Source organism: Xiphophorus hellerii, chromosome 22 (assembly GCF_003331165.1).
Source record: "Xiphophorus hellerii strain 12219 chromosome 22, Xiphophorus_hellerii-4.1, whole genome shotgun sequence".
In the NCBI taxonomy this organism is placed as follows: Eukaryota; Metazoa; Chordata; class Actinopteri; order Cyprinodontiformes; family Poeciliidae; genus Xiphophorus; species Xiphophorus hellerii.
The window spans coordinates 25586900-25603622 of NC_045693.1; the positions used below are offsets into that span (position 1 = coordinate 25586900).

The 16723-nt window shown below is 42.3% G+C and overlaps 1 protein-coding gene and 1 long non-coding RNA gene across 3 annotated transcripts in view; one reads left to right on the top strand and one right to left on the bottom strand.

Annotated features, from left to right (window-relative positions):
• The first annotated feature begins 255 nt into the window (after positions 1-255).
• On the top strand, positions 256-7729 carry fgf8a (fibroblast growth factor 8a). 2 transcript variants are annotated; one of them, XM_032554047.1, is made up of 5 exons: positions 256-690; positions 2202-2238; positions 3143-3323; positions 4764-4870; positions 6603-7729. In XM_032554047.1, exons 1-5 carry the CDS (start codon positions 578-580, stop codon positions 6885-6887), a joined length of 723 nt encoding a protein of 240 aa, XP_032409938.1. In that variant the 5' UTR covers positions 256-577; the 3' UTR covers positions 6888-7729. The 2 variants fall into 2 exon arrangements, with proteins under 2 accessions (XP_032409938.1, XP_032409939.1); XM_032554048.1 differs by lacking the exon at positions 256-690 and adding an exon at positions 1798-2114.
• A 3678-nt stretch (positions 7730-11407) lies between these two features.
• Positions 11408-16723, bottom strand: part of LOC116713505 (uncharacterized) — a 15791-nt gene continuing 10475 nt past the window's right edge. Inside the window, exons 2-4 of the long non-coding RNA XR_004337880.1 lie at positions 14205-14218; positions 12730-12733; positions 11408-11417 (exon numbers count right to left, since the gene is read on the bottom strand). This is a non-coding gene — a long non-coding RNA (uncharacterized LOC116713505). The remainder of the gene's footprint in view (positions 11418-12729; positions 12734-14204; positions 14219-16723) is intronic.

Genomic DNA, 16723 nt, shown 5'->3' on the forward strand with positions numbered 1-16723 from the left:
AAGGCACAAAAAAAAAATCATCATTTGTAAGTAGCTTTGTAAATTGACTCAGTTAATCTTTATAGGATGCTACCATTGGTTTGAGGGTCACTGAGAGAACCAGAACCAGATCTCAAAGCAACGTACAACAACACAGCAACGACCCATATTGATCGAAAATCTAACCTTCAGTCAGATCACACTGTATCACCGTCACCATGTGGAGACGATGCAAAGCAACTGCAATGTTTCCCCTAACAGGAATAAAGTTGCCGTTGACTAGTTTCCGCTGCTGATGTTGACCTGAGACTGTACTTGTTAAACAGACCAGATGAGAAGGTTGCCATGGGGATATTGAGATCAACGAACTCTACTCTGGGAGACCTCCCACTGGTCTGATCCTGAACACAGTGGAGTGTGAGTGCCACACACACTGCTCTGGTGATTCCGCCAAAGGCCTGATCGCTGTCACCAGAGCGCCCACTGGTGTTTGACAGGGGAAGGACGACTCTGCGCGGGCAGCGCGTCAGATTTCCTCCGCCTTTTTTGACTTGTTGGAAACTAGAGCCACAGCCGGAGCGATTACAGCCGATAACAAATGTCACTGTGCTTGTTTAGCCGACCTGGGTGTTCTGGTGAGCCTTCAGATCAGCCGTCACTCCTCCCCTGCCTGAACGTGCAGTGTGACGTAATTATGCCAGGATGGAAAAGGTTCGTCCTGTTATCCCCATTCGTCACTCTGGACGAGGTATTGTTTGTTGGGCGAGAGTTTCTCTGTCTGCTGAAGCCGGGCTGGGTCGAAATCAATCAGTCCTAAAAACCACAATGATCCGTTACCTTTGGGTAATTAAGGATTAATTAACGATAATGAATGTGTGTGATTCTTCTGGGTTAGAGCAGAACTAATTTGTAATCATTCGGGGCTTCCAAGTGATTTCTGCAGACTTTGAAGTGCGAGCGAGCCATTCATTCATTCATTAATTAATTTATTTATTGCTTGGCGGTGAGGGGTGGGGTCAATAACGCTAATCGCCTGTAATCCTTTTAAGGTCTCTCGCTTTGAGGTGCCAATACACAAGCTGACCATATTCAGGACCGCGCAACCCTGGAGGAGGAAGAAGAAAAAGTGTGGGGGTGCGGGAAACAGGTGGGGGGGATTCGACAGTTTGCGGGGTCATGAAAACCACCTTTGCCTCTTAATGTCAGTTGATGCTTCCAGAACCGGACACACCCTCATTAAGACCAGACCCTGGGTCGTGTTGGACCGGAGCAGGCCGGGTTCCTCCTCGCTTCTTTCTGCTCCGGTCAGCTCCCCAGGTAAAGGGGGAGATGACAAAGGGTGGTGGAGGGGTGGAGGGGGGAGAGAGGAGGGGATTGAAGAGAGAGGACGGGGGTAGATCAGGGTATCCGCTTTTGTTTTGCAGGAAAGAAAAAAAAAAAAAAGGGGGCTTGTTCTTAGCAGAGCCTCCTGGGTGTGTGAGCGCGGTGTGGGATGGGAGCAGAGACAGGAAACGCGGAGCTTCCAGCCTTCAGTCCTGCCACAGAGCGCAGCAGCAGCAGCTACAGCAGCTACAGCAGCAGCAGCAGCAGCAGCAGCAGCAGCTACAGCAGCAGGGGAAGCATCCAATCACAGCGGCAACACTGACGAGACGGAGGTCGGTCGCCTCACACTCACCTGAAGGCCGCAGATGAGGACGCGGTCCTGGAGGAGCTCCGCGGCGCTTCATCCAAAACGTCTTCTTCTTTTTTCTTCTGCAAGTGCACTTAGACTTTCTTCAGCCGTGACTCAAGTCATCGGTTTTACTCTCATCGGTGATTTTTTTTTTTAATCGTTACAATTTTCTCTCTTAATTTGCTGTGGGGAGAAAAAAAAAATGCAAAGGGCGAGCGTGAGCCGCGCTGTCAGTACCGCTGACCTTTGGAGGATTTCTCTGTAATCTGTTGGACTTGTCGACTCGACTGGAAGCCTTGGATGAGCTTTGACTTCTGCGAGCCCCAAACGGACACCTGCCAGTAAAAAAAAAAAACCAAAAAAAAAAAACCCCGGAGGGTTTGTCCACCTTCATCATTCCATCCATCCATCCTTCCATCCATCCATCCATCATGGGGGCCGTCCCATCCAGACTCGGCTATCTGTGAGAGCTTCCCTCCGTCTCTCCTGTCTCCGCTGAAACGTCGCATGCCTGAGTGAAATAACCAACTCTCCGCTTTCTTCTTTGTAGATTTCTGCACCTGTTTGTGTTCTGCTTCTATGCTCAGGTATGTATCTTTTTAAAAATAATAATAATAATTAACGTTGCCGCCTAGGATTTTTTTATTTTATTTTATTTATTTATTTATTGCAAGAGCCATTCAAATATAATGCAGCAATGGTGCACCGTAACATTATGTGATGAAACACTATCTGATGGCTCCCACGGCGGACAGCGGGGCTCACTCCGGCCCTGGCAGACGCGCGGCGGCCCGTCGGGCAGGAGGAAATGATTTAGTGAGAAAAAAAAACACACACAAAAAAAAAAAACAACCCCAAAAATGGCATCAGGTAGTTTGTGGCTTTATCCTGAATTTGGATCATAAATTCATATTTATAGGCCTAGTAAGCCGATTCAGTGCGTTTTCACGCGAATAATCCAACATTGATTCAACAAAATGTTTTTCTCTCTCTTACTCTGTGTGTGTGTGGGTGTGTGTGTGTGTGTGTGTGGGTGTGTGTGTGCGTGTACACCGAAGCGGACATTCTCCTTACGCACAACCTGTAATCACAAAGTCCGTCCCTTTGGACGCGGTCACCGTCTTCTGGCGGACTCTCTTTTGGAAGTTGTCATAGCAGCTTGTCAAAAGCAAAAAAAAAAAAAGAAAAAAGAAAGAAAGAAAGACAAAGAAAACAAGTTGGGTTTTTTTTCTCATTACATATAGCATTTCGTTGAAAAATGCTCAAAGTCCTGATTCTAATCGTACATAATTGGATCTGTTAAAATTCCTAGAATGTTTTTCAACAATTTTTCTGTTTTGTGTGTGTGTGTGTGTGTGTGGTTTTTTTATGTTTTGTTTTGTTTTCATAAATCAAATACTAAAATGGCCTAGGAAGCAATTGCATAAAAAAAAAAAAAAAAAAAAAAAAAGCAAGCACTGATAATTGTGATGCCGTCTTAATTTCTGACAGGTAACCAATCAGTCCCCGCCTAATTTCACGCAGCATGTAAGCGAGCAGAGCAAGGTGACGGACCGGGTGAGCCGCAGGCTGATCCGGATCTACCAGCTGTACAGCCGGACCAGCGGCAAGCATGTGCAGGTCCTGCCCAACAAGAAGATCAATGCCATGGCCGAAGATGGAGATGCGCACGGTATGACTATTGGTTTTTGTCACATTATATATATATATATATATATATATATATATATATATATATATATATATATGAATTGTATTCATTTGCAGAAAATGAAAAATGGTCAAAACAACAAAAAAGATGCTGTACTTCCAGACCTCAAATAATGCAAATTTGAAACAACAACACTAATGTTTTAACTCAGGAAGAGTTCAGAAATCAATATTTGGTGAAATAACCAGGAGATTTTCCAGTGGGGTCCAGTGCAGTGGTATCTTATTACTTTTTTTTTTCCTCCCAGAGCGGTATTGTGTACTTTCAGTCAGTAACGTGTCAGCAGTAATTGAGGAGCCTTCTGATACCTTTTTGAATCAAAGTTTATTTTGGGTTCATCATTCAATAACCTAAAGGTACAAAAGCCATTAGCGACCCAAGTGGAGGGAGACGTTCTGACGTATGCCCCTCAGGTTATCTTTGGTGCTAGAAGGTTGTCTGCAGAGATTCTATATGTCTGGAAGAGCCATTAGATGTTCTGCCTCCTGAACATTTCCTGCATAGCTTATCTTCCCTCTCCACCCCCACCTTTCACACTCACTTCTTGAAGCAGGCCGGGCAGTGTCGTTGCGCGCTGAAATCCGCGTGGCTAAAGAAATGCAGAGGTTAGCAGCGTGCTTGGTGTTGCTTTTAATTCAGAGGTCTCTGCACAGACCTATCTGCTTGCCGGATGTGTTAAGCAGCAGGAAGTGTGATGGAGACGTTGTCTCCAACATTTTGGTTTTGTTGGTCAATACTGTGCTCTGCTCTAACTGCTGCTTCTGACCTCAGCTGGAACTCGTATTTAAGTGGGTCGGCCATGACAGTCCTCACTTTGGTCTCTAGCTGACGGTTTCATCTAAAGTCTCGGAGTAGGTGTGATCTGTGAAACATCTGGAAAAGCAAGCTGTAGATGTACGGAATAACGTGGAAGCGAGACAGAATACAAGAAGTTGCTTTTCGTTCCAAAAAGTCTTGACTCCGTGCCTGTTAGAATCCTGTCATGCTATGGAGATAAATGCGAAGGTTTATGAGTGAGGGAGGCGATTGCGGGGATTCTGAGCGACTCCTAACCCGCTGCTAGAATTGTCTCTTCAGCTTTCAAAGAATCAACAGGCACATGGTTTTATCATTCTGTGGGAATTTCAGCTTGCATAAATCTCCAGGAATGCTCCCATAGGTTTTACCCAATGTATGCGTGTGGGTGTGTGTGTGTGTGTGTGTGCGTGTGTTTGGTATGTTTGTGTAGATCTTGAAATCCTCTCAAGCGGTCGTTGTCGTTCATGCACGTTTTTCTTTCTTACAGCATAGGACTCACTGATTTGTAATATGTTGAAATTTTCGGAGGAAATTCAAAGTGGGCTTGCTGAAACCTCCGATGCTTCGCTTTCTGAACAAACTCATCTTTCTCGTCTCCCTCAGCGAAGCTCATCGTAGAGACCGACACGTTTGGAAGTCGAGTTCGCATCAAGGGAGCTGAGACGGGCCTCTACATCTGCATGAACAGGAAGGGGAAGCTCATTGGCAAGGTGAGGACAAAAGGCCGGCCACCCGGCTGAAGCGCGGAGGACAAGCCGACGGCTTCGCTGTAGCTCGGAAACCTCTGAATGTTTAGATGAGAGTCGATGTTGAACTGTCTGGACTAGAGAAATGACAACGGTTAGGGTTGCCTTGGGCAGGATAACCTGAGTGAACAGGGTTAACATGTCACTATGGTGAACTGCTGAAGATCCAAGAAACAAGTAACAGGTATACTGTTAGACGATGGCCTGCAGAAGGCAGTGTGTTTTATTGTAATTTACCCCCTCCTTTGGTCTTGTTGTAGTAGGGGTCACTCCTTTTTTTATTTGTGTCAACTACCCCCCTGTCCTTAAGAGGTCCCTTTCAATTAGAGGAAGCATGACAGGCCTTTGAGGGGCATTATAAATAAAATGTATTATTTTTATAATTCTAATAAGTTTTAGTCCAAAAGCAGAAACAATGAACACACTATACTTTTATGTCAATGCGTTCACCCGGCTGATCCCTAATGAAAGCACCGAGAGGCAAATGTGGAACAGACTCAGGCTGCAGTTCAAGCATTCAAAGTGTCCATATTGGAGTTTAGTTTGGGATCGGCACACGATGCTCTGTTGGTGTGTGTCAGAAGCTGAGATTTATGCCAGCGCCCTACTCTCACTGCGACGGGCTAATAAACAGATTCCCCCACCTTTTCCCACTCACCCTCCACCCACCCAGCACCCTGCCTCAAACACCATCTGCCCCAAGCTTCCATCCCAGTCAAAGTAGACTCTGGGCTTGGTGTGTGTGCGTTTGCGGGGGTGCGTGCGTGTGTGTGCATGCATGTATGAGCAAAAGACACAGAGAATGAGCATGCGGTTTGGGACGGATGTATGTTTGTGGGTTCATCTTTGCTATTTTTAAAGCACCCTTTGCCCAAAAAGGTGGGTGGTTGTTACAGTGGACCAGAGCGGAGCAACTTTACATCACCTTACTGTATGTTTTAGTTGTACATGACGGCTCATGTCAGTGACTGAAGATGACACAACATTCAAACTTTAACTAGAGTATCCCTCAGTGTATTATAAGCCTGGCGGGCCACCAGGCTTTACTCATGCCCCCACCAGGCTAAACATTGCTTATTTATTTACTTTTTATATGCTTGCATTTTTTTTAAAGTTTTTGTAGTTGGTGTTCAGGTGTTAATCCTCCAATCTTTGAATAAGACATAATTATCAAGTAATATTTTCAAATTTCCTGTCAATTTTAAATGTTTTTTTTAACTCAAAAAGACAACAGGCCACTGGATGAATGACTGCCCTAGCACCCAACCACCGGGGTTAGCAAGTTTTCTGGGGGAAAACCTGACTTTAAACGTCTCTGAACTGTTCTGTTGGTTTGGAGTGCATCAGAGCATGGCTAAGATATGTTGGATTTTATCAGTGGTGGCTAGATTTACCCACAAACACAACCGTAGATAAAACTGGGAGTAAACCTAACACTTCATGTTAATAAAGGCCTTTTGGCAGGACAACCTGCATCTACCCTAAAAGCTTCGTAGAGGTACAATGAAGGCGGGTGAAGAGTCGCTGCTTGCTGACTGACCCCATCACTCTCTGATCTGTAATGACTGTAGCATCTGCTCCCTGTGTGTGTTTGCGTGTGCACGCGAGTTAGCATGTCCAGGTGTAGCCTTTATATATCTGTTGCTTCCATCTGCGAATCTTAGTCAAGGATTTTTTGCAAATGACTTCCCTGCAGGAAAACGGACAGGGCCGCGACTGCATCTTCACCGAGATCGTCTTGGAAAACAACTACACAGCCCTGAGGAACGCCCGGTACGACGGCTGGTACATGGCCTTCACTCGCCGCGGCCGGCCACGCCGGGGCTCTAGGACACGCCAGCACCAGCGTGAGGTGCATTTCATGAAGAGGTTGCCGAAGGGGCAGCAGCCCACCCATCCAGGTCAACATCGGCCTTTTGACTTCATCCACTACCCTTTCAGTCAAAGGACTAAACGCACACGGTACTCTTCACGGCACTGAGGTGGAATAGAAAGACCCGAAAACAAAAAAGGGAGGACAAAAGAACTTAAATATTGACTGAAATACCGAAACATTATGTGTCCCTCTCGAAAACGAACCTTTAGATATTTTTTTGTACTGTATCTTAACTCGTAGCCTATTTTCAAATGTTCTCAAGTGAACAATGGAAGTTCATGGACATAAAAGAATAAGAAAACATACATATTAAAATCTATTTTTGTACTCCAGACTTTTTTTTTAGTGCTGAGAATTTCTGTTTCAGGGCCCCGTCATTCGTCTCGTTTTCAGCATCTTTGTAGAGTGTGTCTTTTTGATTTGTTGCATATCATTTTAACTAGAGGAGACGTTTTTTAAATTCTTTTTTGGACTTTCGCCTGCTGCTCAAGGAGACTTGAAGGACCCTGAGCGGCCGCACTGCCAGGAAACGCTGAGTTTACGGACACACTGTGAGACACGACACTGCAGAGCGCAGGAAGTAACAGCACAGGGGGGGGGGGGGACACTTTGGTGTTCAGGCTGTGTGCCAGACGTTTCATCTTTACTGAATTCATTTAAGCAAACTGAGCGCTCATAGCATATTATGGGACGATGTGGCAGCTATAATTTATATTAACAGGTTTCCTGATCTGACTGTAGTGACTCATGTACAAAATGTGTTTACCCCCTTTCCTGCCCCCTCACCTTATGGGTTGTTGTTTCACTCTTAATGTCTGTTTTTATACATATATGAATATATTTTTTATTTGAGGATGTGCATAATAATTTTAAAGATGGAATATTTATTTAAGAGGTGTAACAAATGTACATTAGGACACTGACATTAAACTCCTGTTTGATACGTGCTTGCTTGGGACTCGTATGTGGAAAATCTTCACAAATCAGTACACAACAACGAGCAGCGGCTAACCCACCTTTCTGTCCTTCGAGCACAACCTCAATGAAAATATATATATATCTTTTAAATCAACTGTACCTTCAGCCTAAACAGTGTGCCGCAACGATGAAATGTTACAAGGCGTCAACACGAGATTGTCTTCGTCCTCTTCACGTGGTTGAAAGGTTGTCTGAACATGAACATGTCATGTTAGTGAACATCATGGCTGTAAAAGGAAGGCAATAATACGAAGAAAGTTGTTGTTTTTTTGTTACTCCATCGACAGTTTATTGCTAATTTTATTAATAGTACAATTCTTATAAATGTTAATAGTTACCTAAGGTAAACGTTGATGTCGTTTTTTGTTGCTCGACAAATAGCTTCCTGATGGACCAACTGCTTCGATGTCTCCCAGTCCTCACCACAGACGTAGCACCAAAATACATTAAAGGTCTGCTATAATTGTATGTTAGTACAATCACAACAGATCCTTAACTCGGGTCTAATGGTTCAAGTAAACTCTGCATCCCCAGAATCTGAACCAAATAAGAAGATTCAGAGTATGTGTTCTACGATTCCCTGACCCCTAGCTCACACATGGACTAGTCTACGGGTGTAAATTAGCACTAAAGCTATAACCTGGTATCATCTCTCCCTTTTCAGGTTAATGCATATTACACGCTGTCCCAACTAAAACTAGACAGATCTGAATCGGACTTCCAGTAAACTACAAAAATGCTGAAACACTTCCTTTAAATCTATAAAGCAATTTTTTTTAGAGTTGTGTTTGATCAGTGACAACTGGAACATCATCAACTGTAGTCTGTCTTTCAACAGCTGCCCTATAATGTTTTTGCTTGTTTGTATTTTATTTCTTTTTGGGCATTTTTCTTTTGATTGTGTAAAAAAAACAACAAAAAAAACGACATTGCCTTATCCAGATCGACTGTGTGTATGCTTTGTCTTCTCAAACCCACAGTCAGTCATGGCCAGTGGCGAACAGACACTCACACTGAGCCGTTCTCCACTGTGAGTTTCTTAATGCAAAGGGGAGTTTTCCTTTCCGCTCTCGCTGCATTGCATGCTCAGTGTGGAGGATTGCTCCGAAGTCACTGACACACTGCAGGTGACTGTCCACTGTTGCTACACGCTTGTGCAGGAGGAGCAAACGGTGCAAGTCAATGGCTCCTTGCAATCCGCTGGGTTTCCTCAGTTTGGTCCTTAGGCGTTCAGTGGCCTCTATCATTCATTATTGGAAGAAGTTTGGAACCAGCAGGACTCTTCCTAGAGCTATAGCCAGCTGTCTAAACTAAACGATCAAGGCAGAGATCAGGGCAGAAGCGCCCCTAGTCAGGGTGTCGGGAAAACCCAGCGATCTTTCCTCATGCTGTCAGAGATCCAGCATGAGGAGACAAAGATCAATGTGTTTAGTGTGAATACCAGGGGTTATGGTTTGGAATAAACCAGGCATGGCTCATTACCAGGCCAACACCAGTCCCTACAGTGAAGCTTGGTGGTGGCAGCATCATGCTATCCAGGTGTTTTGCAGCAGCAAGAACTGGGAGACTAGTCAAAATAGTGAAAAAAATGAATGCAACAGTGTGCAGAGACGTCCTTGATTAATGCGCTTGGCTTCAGACTTGGGCGATAGATCGTTTATCAGCAGGACTACAATCCAAAGCACATAGCCTGATTCTAAAAGGAGTGACTTTAGAACGGTTCTGTGAATGTCCTGTAGTGGCCTAGCTGAAGTTCAGACTCGAATGCGATTCAGCACCTCTGGAGAGATCTGAATATGGCTGTGCATGGACGTCTCCCATCCAACCTGACTGAGCTTGAGGAGAACTGCAAAAGAGAATGGGTGAAACTAACTAAAGATAGGTGAGCTGAGCTTGTGACATCATGTCCAAAAAGATTGGAGGTTGTAATTTCTGCCAAAGGTGGATGAACAGATTATTACACAAAGGCTGTGAATACCTAAGCCAAGGGTGTCAATCTCCAGTCCTGGAGGGCCGCTGACCTGCAACTTTTAGATGTGCCTCTGCTGCACCACCTGAATAAAATAATTAGGTCATTAAGGCTCTGGAGAACTGATCTACACAAGGAGGAGGTGATGAAGCCATTTCATTCCAATGTTTTGTACCTGAGGCACATCTAAAAACTGCAGGACAGCGGACCTTGAGGACTGGAGTTTGACCTAAGCAAATGTGATTTCTTGGTTTTCTAATTTTAATAAGATTGTAAAAAAAACAAATCTCAAAAACTGTTTTCGACATGCGTCACTCTCATGCATTTTTGTCGTTTCCATCATCTGCATCTGTTACTTTAGAAATAGAAAACTGGGTGCAGATGAATTTATTTTGCGTTTTCTTGAATACACATTGAGTCATAAATATATTTTTAGGTTGAAATACATACATATCTTTACCAAAACCCGATGCTGAAAATTTTAGAATGGCTTTCAACTTGACGTGATGGAACAACCCATGACTATTTAAGCTTGTTGTGACATAAAAACTGCTGGAAGACCATTGTCTCCGTCCAAAGTGGACCAAGTTTTACATCACAATGTACTGGAATAATAAAAGCAAGGCCCTGATTCTAAGTTAACGCATTCCTCCTGCATGCTGAATGTGCACTTACTGCCATAAATGGACTGAATGTATGTGGTGCCTGTACTGACCACTCACAGCGCTTCACAGCAGAGCCACATTCACCCATTCAGGCTCACGAACACACGCACACACACCCTTACGCAGATTAATGGGCAACTTGGGGTTAAAGCCGCAGTATATAGCTTTTATAAAAAAGTTTTTTTATGTATTTGTTGAAATCATCACTATATTGTGGCAGTATAACATACTGTAGATAATCTGTGAAAAAAAATGAGCTCCTCTGGTTTGTACTCTGTTATAGCTACTCGAAGCAACTCTTTTACAGTAAATACAAGACAATGATAAGACTTGTTTAAATGTAGTAAAAAGTCATTCAGAGACATACAGAAAACTTTTGAGCTCCGTGAAAAGTGTCTCCTGCAGGACATTTTGGAAACAATTTACTCGGATGGCTCAGATTTGTATCTGTATGTGGCGACCTCTACCGCTTGCATATTTTACACTTAAAATATTATTTTGGTGTAACACCCCAAGGTCATCACTGGGCCCCTCTTAGCCCTCTTTTAAAACCTCCTGGATTCACCCCTGCTCAATAGTCTTAAGGATGTATTTAATGTAAACATTGATATCCAAGCATTGCTGCGTGTAAATATCTTTGATCAAGAGCTCTTGCTGGAGATTGAACCCCAGTGTCTCACCTGACAGGTGGAGGAAATGCTCATATTTACCCCAGACCTGAAACATTTTCACTTATCCCGCTTTCTGAAACTTTAAGAAAACGGGATAAGGGTCCAAAGTATTTATGCTCACTGTTTTGTTTCTTTTTAAAAAAATTTTTTTGTTATTAATATTGCTGGATTGTTCTGTTGCCCTTGTCTTAGTTACATGTCTTTTCATTCATTATTAAAGCTTTTAACAAGGATTCCCCTGGTGATGTTTTGTCTGCGTGGATCCATCTCACCCTCACAAATCGACAAATTTCAGATATAATATCGAAATCTGCAGTGCAACACATGAATGCTGAAGTTGCATTGCCTATCCCTTTGAAAGGCAAATAAAAGTCAAGGAGCTTCTGTGTTTGATAATTTTGTATTTTTTTTATTTTTTTACAGGTGAAAAAAGTTGATTTGAGTTGAACTTTTTCGAAACGGTAACTGCTCATTTAATCTTACAATTTTGCTGGGAGTTTTTTTGTTGTTGTTGTTGTTTTGTTTTGAAGTATATTTATAATAATTCAACTTTACTTTCCAGGGAAGAGTGAAGTAAACCTGTCAACTATCACAGGCCTTCCAAGCTAAAAGCTCCAAATCAAACAGTCTTGACAACACTTGACATTAATCCACTTAAGTCCTTCCACATTGGATTAACTAGGGGATTTTCCACTGAGACCAGATCCATGTCAGTGCTTTAGGAATTTAACGACTGCCGACAAGTAAGGGCAAATACAGAAACAAACAATAACCAGTTTGATAGAGTCTGAAATAAAAGGCAGAGTTTGTGATGAAGCGCACGTTTAAAGGTGTGTGTGTTCGGAAACCAGGTTTGCAGACAGCTTGAGGGTAAAATCAGGTGGCCCTCAATAGGGTCATTGTAGCCATAACGGCCCCCACAGTGTCAGTAAGTGTAAGTAAAGTCAGCCTCAGAGAAGAACGGAGTTGTGGGAAAAATCACACCTTCTGTGTCGCCAATGCTGCCATGCAAATGTGGAGCAATTCTGGTGCTGAAAACTGGGTGTAAACTAGCTTTCATCCATTTTATTGATCCCCAACCGTCGTACTTAACCCCAAATAAACAAACAGAGCTACCTTCTTCATTTGCGTACGGAGCAATTTAACCCCCACCTTCGACCTCCCCTGTGGAGGCCGCAGAATAGCAGCGGTGACCAGAGAACGCGACCCTGGCTCCCTAAACCGGCCCTGAATGCCTCACATTGACACAGAAGCCGCCCTCATCAAATAAGCACTTCTTCCAGCTTTCAGCAACCCGTGGTTCACTGTGAAACACTCAGAAACGTGAGGGTGTCAGCGGGGAACCATTGTTTGGTCCTTAAACACTTGGGATTCTCTGATTGTGATATTTCTGCTCATTTATTCTTCGCTGTTGTCTGTTCAACGTGTTTTTATTGGTTTTCAGCACCAAAGAGGAGCAAGAAATCCAAACACTGCTCAGCTCCAATTTTTGTGGCAAATATGACGACAGAAAACCACATCAACTCAGAGGCCATCAGTTATTTGCCCTTTGTGATTTCAATTTGCGACATAAAAGGGGAATTATAAATATAATTTATTGTTGATACTATTATTTTTTCGCCTGCAACGTTCGCTGGAGATCGGCACCAGCACCACCTCCCGACCCCACTAGGGACAAGGGTGTTAGAAAATAGATGGATGGATGGATATTATTATTTATGTTGAAAGACATTAAATGAGTTCTGATGAATACAAATGAAAGGAAATGTTTTCAACTAAGTTTTAAAATCAATTTCATTTCTATTTTAACTTTGCACGTTAAACAACTTAGTAATCATACATAAACCATTACTGGATGATATTAAATTCACTTAGCTGTTTTTTGTTGTTGTTTTTTTTTTTAAAAATGAGAAGCAAAGTTTGTACAAATACTAAATTCAACATTTATGTCTGATTTATGAGTAGATAAAAAGGGGGGAGGTCAGAGAAAGTTTAAAATACAGCTACATAATTAAAAACGTAGCTTTTTATATCTTTAATCAAATTCATTTAAAACATTGTGACAATCATTCATTGCTCCAAAGCTGGTCCTTCCTGTAGAAAGTGCTTCCAATTTTGATCAATATTGATTTTCATCTGGGTTTATTTTTAATTCTCCAGGTAAGGTGCCTTTGCACAGAAAAGGATTTGACACGATTGCCAAACTTTAAAATGAGAACCCAAGATGACACCAGGAACCAAAAATGACTGAAGACACGTGGGTTTCATTTCACGTACAACACGGATGAGTTGCACAAAACACAGCTGAAGACGCACATATCAGCTCTGGTTGGTGCTAGCTAGACTGTCGTGGAAGGGAATTGCTTCCAAACTGTAACGACTGAGATGTTTCATTTGAAAAAATCCTGCGGTACGGCAAATACTAACCATGTGTATCTTTGCTTTTAATTAGAGGATCAACTGAATGTCGGAATAAACAATTTAACGCATTTTTTCAAATAAAATTTACTTTTAATTCTGAGAGTGCCGGGTTTTTTTTTTTCCCCTTTGGTCTTTCCTGCCTTCATTTTGTCCCAAATCCAGGAAAAAACACACACCACAAAAATGTACTACTCTGAATTCACGTTGGTTTCACGTACGACAAGAAAACACGCTGCTTTACGAAGAAATGTGCCTCTGAGGATAAATCGCGTACACTGGTTACAGGCCAGACAAGACGGACGGATCAGCTATCAGAAATGACAAGAGAGCTCATTAAATCGAAGAAACAATTCAGCAGCGTTAACAAAAGCCGGCGGTCCAAGCGGGGCTGGATAATTGAAATGCAAACAGCTGATCAAAGCCAAGCTTCTCTGCCACAATTTCATTGTTTGTGTACAAGCCTTATGTGGGACCTGTTGACTTTTCCAATTGGAGCTGTAAACTTTTGTTTGTCCTTGCATTTCCAAGACTGACTGTCAGTCTGATCCAAACAATTACCAGCTAAATGTGTTTGCCAGTTCAGGCAAAGCCCCCCGTGCCCCCACTCCCTTTCTGCTGCCCTAAAAAGATCAAAAGGACACCACCCCAACACACACATACACACACACACACACACACGCATGCACACACACAGGCCCCATTCCAACACCCCCTCTACCGCCACCACCACCCCTCATATCCCTCCTCCTCCTCCTCCCAACCTCTTCATTTCTTTTAGCCATGACAGTTCAACTGGAAAGCCAGCCATAAGTGATTTTCTTCGACGGCCCAGCGTTTGGAACATGCACCGGGCTTTGAACCAGGGGAGATATCTTTCATTTGAAGCAAGAGAGAATGGAAGAAAGACAATCTGCATATTCCAACCATGAAACGTCACGCTCAGCCGATCAAAGAGCTGCGGGCGGCGCTGCTTGTAGCTGAAGGCTCGAGGACCCTCGTGATGTGAATGAGCACAAATTGCTGCTACTGATGCTAAACGGTTAAGAGCCCAGCAAAATGTCATAAGGTCAATCAACTTTTGGTAGTCATTTGACCGTGACACAACCTTGGACGTTTTAGTGGATAAACAGGCCTCGGGGCTGTGTGACCCGGTGTTTGACACACGGAGGAAACACTTGGGGAGGATTCTCCGTATGTCTGCAATCTAAATAATACAATAACATTAACGGCTTAATAGATTGATGAATTCATTTACAAGTAAGAGAAAAAAAAAAGTCTACAAATTAATAAGGCTTTTCTGCAACAGCATTTTAACCCTTTTGTGCATGAATTATGATCCTGTATGTCAGTATTTTTTTTAATTTTTTTTTTTATTTTCTTAAGACATAAAAAAGGTGTGAAAACAAATTTTGTAAAAAAAAAAAAAAAGGAAAAGTTTTTCTAGGTAATCAGTTGTATTTTTCTCCAAATACAAAGTTGTTATTATACATCACTAGTATTAGTCTTTAGGGATTATTTATAAACACATATAAAAAAATATTAGCTATAAAAAAAAGTGATTTGATGTCACTATATATATATATATATATGTTTTTACCTGCAAGAGTTTCTACAGTAGGAGGAACTGGATATTCCTGAGTTGCTTTTTCAATATTGGGATTTAACAAATATGTTTTTTTACTCACAGTGGATGGCCAGTAGTTGACGGTGTATTGTGTGACTCACCAGTGTCCACTTCAGTGGTCTGTGTGCATTTATAACATAAAAAGGCTGTTAGATAGCTGCCCACTGCCGTGGCCGCTATGCACAAAAGGGTTAATACTGGGGAAAACGCTGAAAATTAAAGTTAATTCATAATTATTCAAACTCCATTCCAACTGATTGAACCAGTGAGCAAAACATTCATTACACGTTTTGCTCACATGTAATGTGAGGTGCTTTTCTAAGCACCTACAAATCATCACAGTTTGTTCTCTACAAAGTTAAATCCTACGGCCACACAGAGGCCTCTGAAAATTATTACCAGCCTTACATACAGCATATGTCTGAATTCACAGGCTGCATTTTAAGGCAGATTACATCGCAGCTGTGCAACAAAACCTGTCCAAAAATCAAAGACCTCTTCTCAGTCAAACCCTATCCCAAAATTCCTATTGGGTCCAACAGGATATTTTAATAAATACATTTTTTAAAAAAAAAGAAAGTTAATTATAATAAAAATAAAAAATAAATAACTAAAAACTCAGAAAGATTTCGATCTGCATTTTTACTAGTTAGTGTTTAGCGCGTCACGGTTGCCAGGCGAGGGCAGGAATAAATCTGAAGCTCTCAGTCTGATGATTGGACACTCTGCATTAGAATGATTTGGTAAAGATGAGAATTTATGGCTTCATCAATTAAGGCAAATCATATAAGTCATCCTGAAGTCGTACAGCAGTCCTCGACCAGACCACCGCCACGTTTAACTCTAGGCTCCTTTTTCTGAAAGGCTGTCTCAGTTTTACTCCAGATGTGACGTGTGATGTAGTTGAACTGGGATGAGGATTAGAGATGTCTTCACCTTCCATAATAATCCACTTTTGTTTCATTAGTCCACAGAATATTATTCCAAAAGGCCGGGTAACCAAGATGTTTTGAGCGTTGTAGGTGTGACCAAGTTGTCGTTTTGCCGGGCACAGTTGGCCTCAAGTCTTTCCACCCAGGTCTCAAATCCAGTCCCAATTAAACACATGCAAGTTCTGACTCAAGTCCAAGTCCTAGACTTTTAATTTTGAGTCTTAAACAAGTAACTTCACCAAATATGTAACTTAATCACATCGGTAATAATGAGCAACTATGATGCAGTAAAAATACTTTTTAACTGTGTTTTTATTTCCCACAACAACCTGACAGAGGAACTGACCTTAAAAAAAAAAGAAAAGAATGAGCAGAACAAAAAGGATTTCTCTGCAAAAGAAAAAATAATCTTAATGTTAAGCATCTGCAAAAGCATAAATCTGCTACTGCAACATTTCATGAGTAGCATCACATTATTAAAATAAACTGAGCTGTATCCATGTGGACTGTGTGGTGAGCTGGGTCTTGACGCATGATCTGTGTTTGGACTTGTAGTTTTGTGTGGGTTTCTGGTTTTGAACGTTTGTTTCTTATTTAATCTGGTTTTAGTTTATTCCTCTGTGTTAGTTCTCTGAGTTTCCTAACATTAGCGTCCCTTTGCTTCCTGCTTGTAGCTGAAGG

Coding starts and splice junctions, on each gene's coding strand:
- fgf8a (XM_032554047.1), top strand. CDS start 578: ATGTCACTGTGCTTGTTTAGCCGACCTGGGTGTTCTGGTGAGCCTTCA. Junction 691..2,201: donor ATTATGCCAGGATGGAAAAG/GTTCGTCCTGTT, acceptor TCTTCTTTGTAG/ATTTCTGCACCTGTTTGTGT. Junction 4,871..6,602: donor AGGGGAAGCTCATTGGCAAG/GTGAGGACAAAA, acceptor ACTTCCCTGCAG/GAAAACGGACAGGGCCGCGA.